This window comes from Syngnathoides biaculeatus, chromosome 20, assembly GCF_019802595.1.
Source record: "Syngnathoides biaculeatus isolate LvHL_M chromosome 20, ASM1980259v1, whole genome shotgun sequence".
Classification (NCBI taxonomy): Eukaryota; Metazoa; Chordata; class Actinopteri; order Syngnathiformes; family Syngnathidae; genus Syngnathoides; species Syngnathoides biaculeatus.
The window spans coordinates 1638655-1651951 of record NC_084659.1 but is presented as its reverse complement, the minus strand read 5'-3'; the positions used below and the strand labels follow the sequence as shown (position 1 = coordinate 1651951).

At 42.7% G+C, this 13297-nt stretch overlaps 1 protein-coding gene and 1 long non-coding RNA gene across 4 annotated transcripts in view; both read left to right on the top strand.

Moving 5' to 3' along the window:
• LOC133493283 (gastrula zinc finger protein XlCGF57.1-like) overlaps positions 1-2666 on the top strand; it is a 30849-nt gene extending 28183 nt beyond the window's left edge. For 2 of the 3 annotated variants that reach the window (XM_061806472.1, XM_061806473.1), the window contains exon 5: positions 564-2657. In XM_061806472.1, coding sequence (XP_061662456.1) covers positions 564-2128 — 1565 coding nt within the window. In that variant the 3' untranslated portion in view covers positions 2129-2657. Of the gene's footprint in view, positions 1-563 lie in introns of all 3 variants that reach the window. The other variant, XM_061806474.1, reaches the window with a different exon arrangement.
• Positions 2667-3558: 892 nt separating this feature from the next.
• On the top strand, positions 3559-13241 carry LOC133493300 (uncharacterized). The gene is made up of 3 exons (XR_009792926.1): positions 3559-8097; positions 12702-12913; positions 13083-13241. It is a non-coding gene; the product is annotated as an uncharacterized LOC133493300 (long non-coding RNA).
• The last annotated feature ends 56 nt before the right edge of the window (positions 13242-13297 follow it).

Here is a 13297-nt window from a genome sequence, read left to right as displayed (position 1 = left end):
GAGACAAATTAGTCCCCCCAACTATTCTATTTTTTAATAGCACTATACATACCTACCTGTCATTTAGAACCCACAAAGTTCTTGTCCTTTGCACCTGTGCGATCCATTTTTGACGACAAACCGGGTCTTTTGGAAACGTGTGAAGTGTGAATCCATCCTCCCGAGTGTTTCAGCAAAACCCAGCAATTCAACAAGCCGGCACTTTGGCTAAGACTGGAAAAAAAAAAACTGGTAATATTTTGCTGGTACAATAGGTATAAACCAGGATAAAGACTCGACTCTGCTACTGCAAAAAATGTCACTTTCTGGTTTTTCCTCAACACAAAATCCTAGAGAGGCTTTCCTTGGTGGGAGATGAAAAAAACGATTAACGGCAACATTCTGACTTGCTGTGAAAAAACAGATGGATCCTTTCCGAATGATTATTTTTTGTTAAAAACACAATACATTTTGTGTGTTGGGTGTCAGTGGCACTTTAAACATCAATCGAAACTAGAATACATAACAACAAAGTTACATGAGAAAAGATTTACCAAACCATGTGGGTTTTTTTTGTCTTGCAGACATCACTGAAGATCTAAACACCAAGCGGCACGAGCCTGAGCACCTTCACATTAAAGAGGAAATGGAGGATGAAGAGGGGCACCACATCAAAGAGGAAGAGGAGCCGATTTCAATTAAAAAAGAGGAGGAAGAAGCGCGACCCCACATCAAACAGGAAGAGAAGGAGGATATCACCAAGTTTCCATCAGCTGGTGTCCCTTTGAAGAGTGAAGATGAAGGTCAAAGTGAGGAGAAACGAGGGACGGAGCCTCAAAGCAGGAGCTCAAGTCAATGCATGACAACAGAAGATGATGGAGACCACAATGGAGGGTCACAACCAGGCGAACTCTTAGCGCCCCTATCAGATCCTGATGACATGACATCAGACTCTCTTGACACTGATGATGATGATGACCAACAATGTGAAGGTGATGTGACAAGTCACACTGAAAAGAGACAATGGAAATGTTCCGAGTGTGGGAAAATGTTTGCTTATAATAGCAAAATGAAACAACACATGAAAAAGCACACGAGACAGAAAGATTTTGAATGCTCAGTTTGTTCTCAAAGATTCACTCGGAAGGGATATTTAAAAAAGCAAACAAGAGTACACATTGGTGAGAAAGCTTTTTCCTGCCTATTTTGTCATCAAAGATTTATTCAAAAGGGACATTTAAATGTACACACAAGAACACACACTGGTGAGAAACCTTTTTTCTGCTCAGTTTGTGGTCAAAGATTCACTTGGAAGGAACAGTTAAAAATACACACAAGAACACACACTGGTGAGAAACCTTTTTCCTGCTCAGTTTGTGGTCAAAGATTCTCTGTGAAAGGAAACTTAAAAATACACACAAGAACACACACTGGTGAGAAACCCTTTTCCTGCTCTGTTTGTGGTCAAACATTCTCTTTGAAGGGAAACTTAAAAATACACACAAGAACACACACTGGTGAGAAACCCTTTTCCTGTTTAGTTTGTGGTCAAAGTTTCTCTAGGAAGGACAGCTTAAAAATACACGCAAAAACACATATTGGTGACAAACCTTTTCCCTGCTCAGTTTGTGGTCAAACATTCTCTAGGAAGGACAGCTTAAAAATACACACAAAAACACACATTGGTGACAAACCTTTTCCCTGCTCAGTTTGTGGTCAAAGATTCTCTGTGAAAGGAAACCTAAAAATACACACAAGAACACACACCGGTGAGAAACCTTTTCCCTGCTCAGTTTGTGGGCAAAGATTCTCTGTGAAAGGAAACCTAAAAATACACACAAGAACACACACTGGTGAGAAACCTTTTTCCTGTTTAGTTTGTGGTCAAAGTTTCTCTAGGAAGGACAACTTAAAAATACACACAAAAACACACATTGGTGACAAACCTTTTCCCTGCTCAGTTTGTGGTCAAAGATTCTCCCAGAAAAGAAGCTTAAAAAGACACACAAAAACACACACTAGTGAGAAACATTTTCCCTGCTCTATTTGTGGTCAAAGATTCTCTTATAAAAGTCAGGCTCAGAGACACAAGTGTGCTGGTGAGAAAAGGAGTGACCAAGAAGGTTTTAATGCATATGTGAAGATTTAACAAAGTAATTACTATGTCACTAACTTGGAAAAATCAACATTATTCTGTGTATAAGCTTGCTTTGTATCTTTTTTTTTTTTTTTATTTTCCTCCATAGTTTTAATTTTGAAGGTGAGGGGATTACACTTGATAGCTACAAAATATAAAATGACCAACTAAAAACACTTTATAGGATAGTACCTACATTTTTCTATGCGAGCACTTTTTAATTTTCACTTTCGGTGATGAAAAAGTGGCATTTGAAATGGAATGAAACTGGAATTGTTTCCCGATTAGTCCGTGTACTGATATATTGACCCGAACCCTTATCAATTTAAATAAACCTTTGACTAAAATTGTAGTGTATTTGTGATCCTGAATGAAATACACCTCTTAAAACGATAAGGTTGACAAGATTTATTTGTGTATCAAATCTCTATCCTCCATTAAAAATAATTGAAATGTCATATCATTTGGAAAACCTCCAAAAAGAAATACAAAACATGGCTCAACCGACAAGGCCGACGTGGAAAACCTGCAAAGCTGTGGCACTTTGGAGGATCACAAGCAGAAGGCATCTTAGCTCCACAATCAGATCGTGATGATCAAATAGTGACTAATCCAGAGGTGAGATGACATGTCACACTGAATGGAAATGTTCTCGTTGTGGGAAAACGTTTGCTCCTAAAGCCCAAGTTTCATCCCTATAAACATTCTAAAATTGATATTATAATGAAAAATACATATAACATTATTAACTTCAATGTCCATACGAAAAAATAAATGTGGGCGGAGAGCGTGTCATCCATGCACAAAGTTGCGGAAGTGTGATTCTACGATATCCAAGTGGTCGCCATATTGGCTGCATCCTCTGTAAGTGATGTCACCCGGACATTCGCCAATGAAAACACGCGGTGGACAATAACTATGGGAGACGAACACGTCTCTTCGGACACGGAAGCTCTTTTCAAAGAAGAGAACATCACACAACTGAGTGAAGTTACCGGGGCAATATTACTCAATTGTTTCGAGCCCTCAGCGCAATTTTACGTTGTTGTTAAAGGGACCAAACGTGAACTGGGATCAGATGCTGAACCTGGACACGAACTAACAAGGTCAGAGACCCCCGACAGAAAATACCAAAACTGTGAAGCGCTTTTGTTAAAAGAGCAGGTGCGGAGGTATGTTGATCATCTTTTATTTCCTGAAAACTTCAAACACTGTTGACATGGTTGAATGAAAGCGGATTTTGTCGTTCTTGGTGAAAAATGTTTTGTTTCAGCAAATTGTTTGACCATTAGACTAGGAAACTAGTCTAATCTAGAAAAACAGGATAATATTGTATACAAACAGGAACCCTAACTAAATACTAACCTGCTGGCTCAGCACCTTCATCGACAGCTATTTTGTCTGCATTTGAACGTGTGTTCTGTCTAAATGGCTCAAATTAATAACCTTTAATGGCTTTATAAATCTCGTATTTTTCACCGTCTCATGGGACCCTTCAGAATCATGTTCATCGCTCGAATAACCGGGAAATTCATCCCGTCACGTGCCTTGTTGGGATTCTCCGCTCTGTGCTCAGGTATTTCCGGCAAATTCAGCAATGTGCAGTCAATTTTTGCTGATAATCAAAAACGACAAATATTTCCTTTATAACGGATTTCAGATTTGAATTCAGCATAAAAAAAAAAAACTATAATATAAGCAAAAGGTGCTTTGAAGAATTTCCATACACTTTATAGTGGCACTAAGCAGGCCCAAAAAATTTGGGGGGAGGGGGGTTATGATGCTCCCAAACCGTTTTAAGGTTAATGTTATGTTGCCTCTGTTGGAAGGAGGCTCTTTGGGGTCCTTCTGCGTGTTCATCCAATTCCAGGTTCACTCAATAACTGGACTCCAGAGGTGTGAAATGTGTGCGTGAGTGTGCGTGCGTGTGTGTGTCTGTGTGTGTGGTTACCCAAATGTTCAAAATGAAGTGAGGAAAATAAGTATTTCAACACACTGCTATATTGCAAGTTCTCCGACTTAGAAATCATGGAGGGGTCTGAAATTTTCATTATAGGTGCATGTCCACTGTAAGAGAGATAATCTACAAAGAAAAATCCAGAAATCACAATGTATGAATTTTTAATGATTTATTTGTGTAATACAGCTGCAAATAAGTATTTGAACACCTGTCCATCCGCTAGAATTCTGACCCTCAAAGACCTGTTAGTCCGCCTTTAAAAGTCTACCTCCACTCCATGTATTATCCTGAATCAGATGCACCTGTGTGAGGTCGTAAGCTGCATAAAGACACCTGTCCACCCCATACATTCAGCAACACTCGAACTTGTAACGTGGCCAAGACCAAAGAGCTGTGCAAAGACACCAAAGACAAAATTGTACAACTCCACATGGCTGGAAAAGGGCTACGGAAAATTGCCAAGCAGCTTGGTGAAAAAAGGTCCACTGTTGGAGCAATCATCATAAAATGGAAAAAGCTAAACACGATGGTCAATCTCAATCGGAGTGGAGCTCCATGCAAGATATCACCTCGTGGGGTCTCAATGATCCTTAGAAAGGTGAGGAAACAGCCCAGGACTACACGACAGGACTTGGTCAATGACCTGAAAAGAACTGGGACCAACATTTCCAAGGTGACTGACTCTTGGTTTGACCTCTGTAATTGCAAACAAAGGCTACTGTACCAAATAACATTGGTTTTCTCAGATGTTAAAATACTTATTTGCAGCTGTATCACACAAATAAATCATTAAAAAAATCATACTTTGTGATTTCTGGATTTTTCTTTTTAGATTATCTCTCACAGTGGACATGCACCTACGATGAAAATTTCAGATGCCTCCATGATTTCTAAGTGGTAGAACTTGCAATATAGCAGGGTGTTCAAATACTTATTTTCTTCACTGTACATGACCAACTTGAACAAAGTGGTGTTTATAAACTCAAGCAAGCTGTATTTTCTTATTTTATTTCCTGAAAGGTTTTAATTTTGAAGGTCAGGATTCCACCTGACAGCTACAATGCATAAAAATATGATGAATTACTGCCACTTCAGAGAATGGTACATTAGTTTTCCCGCTGTTGAGTGATACTTTGCGAGGACCTGACTCCACAAATGTGTCTCTTTGTTGGCGGTGAGCTAAGCTAAACCGCACTAGCAGTCCTAAAACCCTTCGACGTGCACCTAGACACCAAGACTGAAGGAAGGATGTTTGAGGACATTGAAGTAGTGATTGTCGTACTCGGTCGGGACTTACGTAGGTTCGGCACCAATTCAAGAATAATTATTGAGGGGAGCGCGTGACGTTACACAAAGAAAACAAGAGAAACAACTCATAAATTAAGCCTCGCCTTCTTTTCCTTCATACGGTGGTTCACAAACGGCTATACAGATACATATACAGATTCTGCACACAAGTGTGATAGGTAACACGAAAATAGGAAACTGTCAATGTCGAATTCGTCTTTGGGTTATAATATATTATATTATGTGGCTTCTCGGTCTTGCTCTGACTCCGGAAAGATCTCGCGCTAATATCAATGGTTTCTCCGTCGATATGCATGTAAATACCATTGAAATACCCCTCGCTGAAATACTTGAATCCCTGCTGTCTGCTTTTGAACGACATTTCACTGTTAGCTAAGAATGCGAGTGAAAAATCAGCTGGTAAATCGGACAGTTTCGCTCTAGTCTTTTCTTCCTGCGCTGCCATTTTTACTAATTGTTTGTCTGAGGTTAGCACACGTGGGGTGACGTAACTTCAGGAGCCGTGGTTAAGTGCCCTGTACGGAGGGGTCAATTGTTCAAAGGGAGCAGTTTAAAGTGATCGAGTTGTGCGATAGTCTACACTCTACAGAATATAATACTGATTCACCAGCAGGATATGAGGGTGTGTCTGAACAACGGGCAGAAAATAGTAGTTCGCTGATCAATAATTTAAAGGCTTAATTGCCGGAAGGAAAAAACAGTTTGAATCCTTGCTTTTTTTTTTTACTTTCATTGATAAGTAGCGCCTACCAAAAGGAAGGAGCTGGAAGAGCAGGTGGCCAGGATGTGGAGGGTTCAAAATGATCCTGTCTGCTCTGGACCTAGTTTGAGTTGTGTCTTCAATAGAGCTTGTGCACGTAAAGTCACAGTTTGCACGGTGCCATATTGCCGGTCAAACTTAGCTGCTCTGCACTCTGGGAGCCATTGAACCAGAGCAGATTTTTCAAATTGCCCGAGACCTATTGTGCTGTTGGTTGTCACAATAGACGAGACAATTCTTCAAAAAGATAATTCTTTGGAATACCAGTTAATAAGACAAGAAAAGATTGATGGATTTCAGCAATTAATGGTGCCCAACCAAATACACACGCCTGTGTAGCGATCATTTCATTTCAGGTAGGAATTATTCTTCTCAATCTCAAATTATCAAGAAGTATATATCACACCAAAGTGACTCATTTGAGAACAATACATATTTAAAAAAAAACTGTCACAGAGGTTTACGGAGGTTAACGTGTGGGCACAATACCCTTCCGTGTACGGAGGAGACGACTCCCTTTCCTATTTTTTTTTCCCTAATCATAGTTAATGAATGCGAGTTTGTGTAAAACCAGTGCTCATTCATCTAAATATTGGTGTTTGTATTGAAAAAATCGGAGTGAGTCCATCACGATGTGGGATTCATTCCTGATTGAGAACAGATCCAGCAACGAAGTATTTGTATGTATTTGTACGCTTTTGAACTTTTCTGTGTAAATCTCAATGATTTACTCACCAGATACCTGTGTAGATCCAGTTGTCTAAGACAAGCAGAAGCGAATTAACAGTCCAATTTCTTATCGGCGAAAACGTCGACTTCAGCATTAAATATGGGTCCTCTATGCCAAGTGTCTCCAATTTTTCCATGTACCTTTGTTTATTATCACCTTCTAAATATTGAACGGTATCGGACAAAACTCTAGGTGTCACGCTGTAAGACATATTTTCATTACGAAATTAACTGGCAACAATGCTTTGTTTGACCGGCAATATGGCGAGTCACATGACTTTATGATGTAGGTCCACGAGCTCTTTAGTGGGTAAAGTGGTGCCGACAATCCATTCAGTGGTTTTGATTGTCTGTTGCAGTAAGAGTTTGTCCTTTTTTGTGGCAGCCCAGAACCAGACTGTGATGGAGGTATTCAGTACTGATTGGATGACCGCTGTGTAAAACTATCTCAGCAGCTTTTATGACAGGCCCTGCTTCCTCAGATCCCACAAGAAGTATATCCTTTGCTGGGCTTTTTTTTTCCGAGTTGATGTTCGTCTCCCACTTCAGGTCCCGTGAAACTGTAATTCCCAAGAACTTGAAGGTCTCGGCGGTTGACACGAGACAATTGGGAAGAATTAGGGGCAGATGTGGTGAACGATGCCTCCTGAAGTCTACAATCATCTCTATAGTCTTAAGAGTGTTCAATGTCAGGTTGTATTGGCCACACCAAGGCTCCAGTCTTGCCACTTCTGTCGATATGCAGACTCGTTGCCATCTTTGAAGAGGCCGATGACTGTCATGTCATTTGCGAACGCCAGGAGTTTGACAGTCAGGTGCCTCGAAGTGCAGTCGTTTGTGTAGAGCGAGAAGATCAGAGGGGAGAGGACACAGCCTTGGGGTGCCCCGGTGCTGATGTGGCACATGGTGTTTGGACATTAATACCATGAACAGTTTATTATTATTTTTGGCCCACCCAATACACAACACACACATTTTTTAAAAATACTTGATCCCTCAAATTTAACTACTGGACATGTATCACATTTGCTTCGTTTAAGTGTGTTTGTTCTTATAGTAACAGCAATTCGCCAGCGGAGGGTGCTGTATTGCAGCCGCCGGCCAATGCCACCTAGCTCATTCACAGAAGAAGCTGCAGTACATTGAAACGTATTGCGTGTGGGAACTGTTAGTGGATGCTATTTATGTGCTGTGAGCTAAATGTGTATTCTGTGCTGTTTCCAGGTAAGATACACGGGAGTGAGGGAGGTCTTTGCTGTGTTTGAGGTGCATTGCTCTTGAACTTGTGTAGCGTTTCCAAGTTTTGACACGTTAATTGAATATGATAAAGTCCGCGTTGAAAAGAACTATGAAACAGGAAGAGAGTGTGCAACTTCTTGTCTGTTCACAATAAGAGCGAGAGCTCGGCATGAGTGAGTGATTTCTGTCTAATCCGGCTGTATTATTTTAGATGTTTAACTTATCATATTTGATTTCTGTATGTTCTTGAACACCATAATTAGGATAGAACTCCCTTATTTAAAATATTATTTAGAAGAGTTTTGTTCAATATAATTATCTTACATCCTGTGTGAGTCAGATTCGCAGAATAAGCTGCAGTACATTGAAACGTATCGCGTGTGGGAACTGTTAGTGGATGCTATTTATGTGCTGTGAGCTAAATGTGTATTCTGTGCTGTTTACAGAAAGAAAATAAACAACTTTAATATCCTGCACAGAGATTTGTGACTCCATTCTTTAAAGTGTAACATATTTTGGCGAGACAGAAAGGTTGTCAAAAGTGCAGAAATAAGGAAATAGGTGAAAATTGCTCACACTGCATCAAATGTGGGCAAGATGGTCATTTGTCCTGTGATTGAAGAAATGGACCAGGACGGCTGAAGAGGGACCACCAGTAGTCCAGAACACGGAGTCCCAAAATCAGCAAAGACCTGTTGGTTTGTCACTGCCAGAGACAATGCACCAGAATAGACCAGCAGGAGTAAATTCAATCCAGTGCCTACCGTCCAGGCATCAATCCCAGCTGGTTGGGAAAATTTGCATTGTTAGGTATTATATGGACAGTCGTCCAGTTAAAGTGCTGTGGGACACTGGTGCCCAGTCCTGCATCATTAATGATTCCTGGCGCCAACAATATTTGCCTCACACAGTCATTAGGCCCATTGCAAAGCTGCTGGAGGATGATACGCCAATACCCTACAGTGGCTGGATTGAAGTCAGTTTCCATCTGGTCAATGACAAAAACAAAATGCAAGTCCCGATACTGGTATCCAGTGACCCACAGTTGCCAGTGACCCTATCATCAGCTATAATGTCATTGAAGCTGAAATTAATGGAGAGGAACCAAAGACCAGGGGAGATCAAAAGCAACTGGCGCACAAAATAAGTAATGCATTCTCCATCTCTGTGAAGACAGCCCTAAATCTGGTCAAGCTAGTGGAACGTGGTTTAGGTCCAGCCACTGGTGTTGTCTGCACTTGTGGAAAAAGAATTGCCTTACCAGCGAACCAAGTGTCCACTATTTTTGTCAGAGCACATGGGAATGCACAAAAACAAGGGCTCAACATGATGTTCACGCCAGACCTGCTCAATCCACAATGAGAAGGTGTGTCCATCTGGGGACTGTACGAGTGAGTTCGCATCCCATTCGGTCTGAGTTCTGCACCCGCTAAGTTCCAAAAAAATATCTAGGACTGTTTAACTGGCCTGAGAGACAGAGTCTGCCTCCCTTACCTTGATGATAATTTGGTGCACAGTGGCAGTTTCGATGAACATCCGGAACATGTTCATCTGGTTCTCAAGCGCGACAAGGTATGAAATTGACACCAAAGAAATGCGAACTTTTCAAACAAAAAGTGAGGTTCCTGGGCAAGATGGCAACAGAGGAGGGCTACACAATGGACCCAGCAGAGATTACACCGATTATGGCCCTGAAAGAGAGGACGTTTTCAACGGTAGGTGACCTGCGCCAGATGCTAGGTTTCCTGTCTTATTACTGATCTTTCATTCCTCTGCCTAAAAAAACAAGTCATTGTATAAACCTTCTTGCCCCACCCAAATCTGAACAACAAGACCACCACCATCAGAGAATCAAAAGAAACCGAGAATGGTCCTGCTGGTCCAGCCCTGGCTCTGCGGATTCCCGCGCTGATTCGGAGGCCCACACCTGCGCCTCGTGCTGGCTGATTGGCCCCGCTGTATATAGGACCCTGGGGACGACTGGTCCGGCGCCAGATCGTTGTGGTTCATGCCCCGTTCCTGCACTCCCGTATCTCAGATCATGAACCCGTGTGTACCAACCTCCGCCTGTTCTCCGACCGACTCCGTAAGCCTGATTCCTTTGACACTCCTGCCTTCTCTGATCGATCTCCCGCGTACCGACTCCTGCCTGTGCGCGGACCTGCTCTCTCCGCCCGACGTCCTGACTACCGCTGCTGCACGCACCTGACTGCCTGATCCCCAACCTTGGAACAATAAACGTTTTTTCCCGAATTACCTCTGCGTCTCCCGAGTCCTGCATTTGGGTCCTCCCTCCGTATCGATGGGTCATGACAGCGAAAGACAAAGAAAGGTCACTTACCCTCTCGCACACCAATTCAGTGGACCACAGAGCACCAGGAAGTGCTCAATCATCTGATTGAGGACCTCACCAAACCCCTAATCCTGGGTTATCCTGACTTCGACCAGCCTTTTCCACTTCACTGTGATGCCTCACAGGATGTGTTGGGTGCAGTGCTGTACCAATGACAGCAGGGTAAGATGAGAGTCATTGCGCATGGCTCTCACAGCCTCAGACAGAAAAAAGATATCAGTCAGGGAAGCTGGAGTTTTAAGCTTTGAAGTGGGCCATTTGTGAACGCTTCCGCAACTACTTGTACCATGCCCAGTCGTTTGTGGTTTATACGGATAATAACCCATTGACGTATGTATGTACAACTGCAAAACTCAATGGTGCCGGACACAGGTGGGTGGTGGAGCGGGCCGACTACCAATTCACAGAGGGAGACTGTCGATGCATTCATGGAGAATGTGAAAGTTGAAAAAGGAAACCTGTGCAAGGGTGTTGGACTTATCAAGACTTGTGCTTTGAACCTGGTAAGAGACAGAAACAGCAGTATCAGTCAACCTCTCACTCTGTCACAGATCCGTGATGAGGAAGAGGATGAAGTACTGGCACGGGTCATCTGGTACAAGAGCCAAAGACAAAGACCAAATAGGGCAGAAATAAAAGCAAAGCCAGCAGTTGCAACGCTGGTAAAACAGTGGCTGAAAATCAGCTTGAATGAAGACTGCATCCTGTGCCGCAGGACCTTTTGACGAGAGCAGCTAGTCATCCCCGAGTCCTACCAACCTTTGATCTTCAAAGAACTGCACAAAGATATGGGTCACTTGGGGGTTGAAAGGACTCTTAACGTGATTTGTGAGTGGTTCTACCGGTCATAAATACATCAGGACGTAGGACGAAGACGGCATCCTGTGCCGCAGGACCTTTCGACGAGAGCAGCTAGTCGTCCCCGAATCATACCAACCTTTGATCTTCAAAGAACTGCACAAAGATATGGGTCACTTGGGGGTTGAAAGGAGTCTTGACCTGATTCGAGAGAGGTTCTACTGGTCATAAATACATCAGGACGTAGAGCAATTCGTGACAAAAGTTTGTGAGTGTGTGAAGAAGAAGAAAAACATGAAGGCAGACCCGTGCACGTCTGACCCCAATCTTGACCACTTATCCATTCGAGCTAGTCTCAATTGATTTTCTCCATCGGAACAAGTGCAAACATGGGTACAAGTACATATTAGTGGTTTTGGATCACTTTACAAGGTTTGCACAGGCCTACGTCACAAACAACAAATCAGCAAAGACCGTGGCTGACAAACTCTTTAATAATTTTGCTCTGAAGTTTGGTTCCCCCAGAAAGCTGCACCACGACATGGGGGGAGAGTTCAAAAACAGACTGATGGAAAGGCTGAAAGCATCCAAGCCTCGCACATTACACCGTATCACCCTCAGGCAAACGGACAGGTGGAGCAATTCAATCAGACTCTCAGAGGAAATGAAGGATTGGAAGGAGTCACTGTCCAAGGTGGTCCACACATACAACTGCACAAAGAACGAGAGTCCGGGCTTCACCCCTAATTACCTCATCTTTGGACGTTCACCTTGCCTGCCAATTGAGCTCCTCTTTAGCATTGAACGAGACAATGCTCATGGAAGTTACGATGACTATGTGACTCAATGAAAAGAGAAAATGCAGGAGGCCTACGAGATTTCTGCCAAAAATATAAATCAAGAAGCGGCCTGTGGAAAAGCCAACTATGACAAGAAAGTGTTTGGCCAAGACCTCCAACAAGGTGGTTGTGTCGTTCTCTGAAATCTCACTCAGAGAGGAGGGACAGGAAAGATCCAGTCCTACTGGGAGGACCAAGTCTTCAGAGTGAAGGACAGAAAAGGCGAAAACAAACCAGTCTACCGAATCGGCCCAGAAAATGGAGTTGGGAGGGAAAGGGTGGTCCACAGAAACATACTACTGCCATCCGACTGTCTGCCCCTTGAGTTGCCTCCAACACAGCCTCCACTGCACCCGAGGAAAGTGCTGAGATCCACAGGAAAGAAGAAGGCATCAGCATCACAACCAGCAGGAGCAGACAGTGTCGGACAGCAGCTGCGATTGGCTGGCAACCAGTTCAGGGTGTACCCTCCTTCTTGCCCGTTGACAGCTGGGATAGGCTCCAGCACTCTCGTGATGGGATGGGGATTTATTTTTAAATGCTAAATATTCATTTTATATTCCAGCAATTCAGTCTCAAGACTTGTGGAATTTTTTTAGGTGTTCTTGTGACATGTGCCAGCCCATGTTGACATTGGCCCAGTGTGTGCTATCAGGAACAGGAAAAGGTGTGCTGCAAAAACGAAAAGGATCCAACAGCCACCTGTGTCACCCACCACCTATGTTTCAAGGCTGTTTGCTCAAACGAGGATGTCCTGGAGACAGTCTACAGTGCCTGCAGGCAACAGTACCAACATGACATCGGCAATGAAGTAAGACGTGTTTTTTATTTCAATGGAAAAGTGAAAAATATACCTATATCACATTTGTATAAAGTTTAGTTTGGCTCCTTAAAGAAAGATAGAAAGCTTAGATGAAATGCACGTTGATTTTGTCCAAAATGGACATAATATGTGACTGCATATTACTTCTTATTTTCAGATGGAAACGGTACAGAGCATACAATTTGTGAGACAGTTCTATGGATTTCTCGGCTGACATATGGGTGTCCCACTTCATTCATGTGCTGTTTATAAGATTAGAGGGAAGTTTTTCCCACCAGACAATTTGGGATTTCATGAGAGTGATGATGGAAACTAAGGCCGCTTTTAGTTGTTTCTGTGTTTCATGGGAATTACTAGATTACAAACATTGGT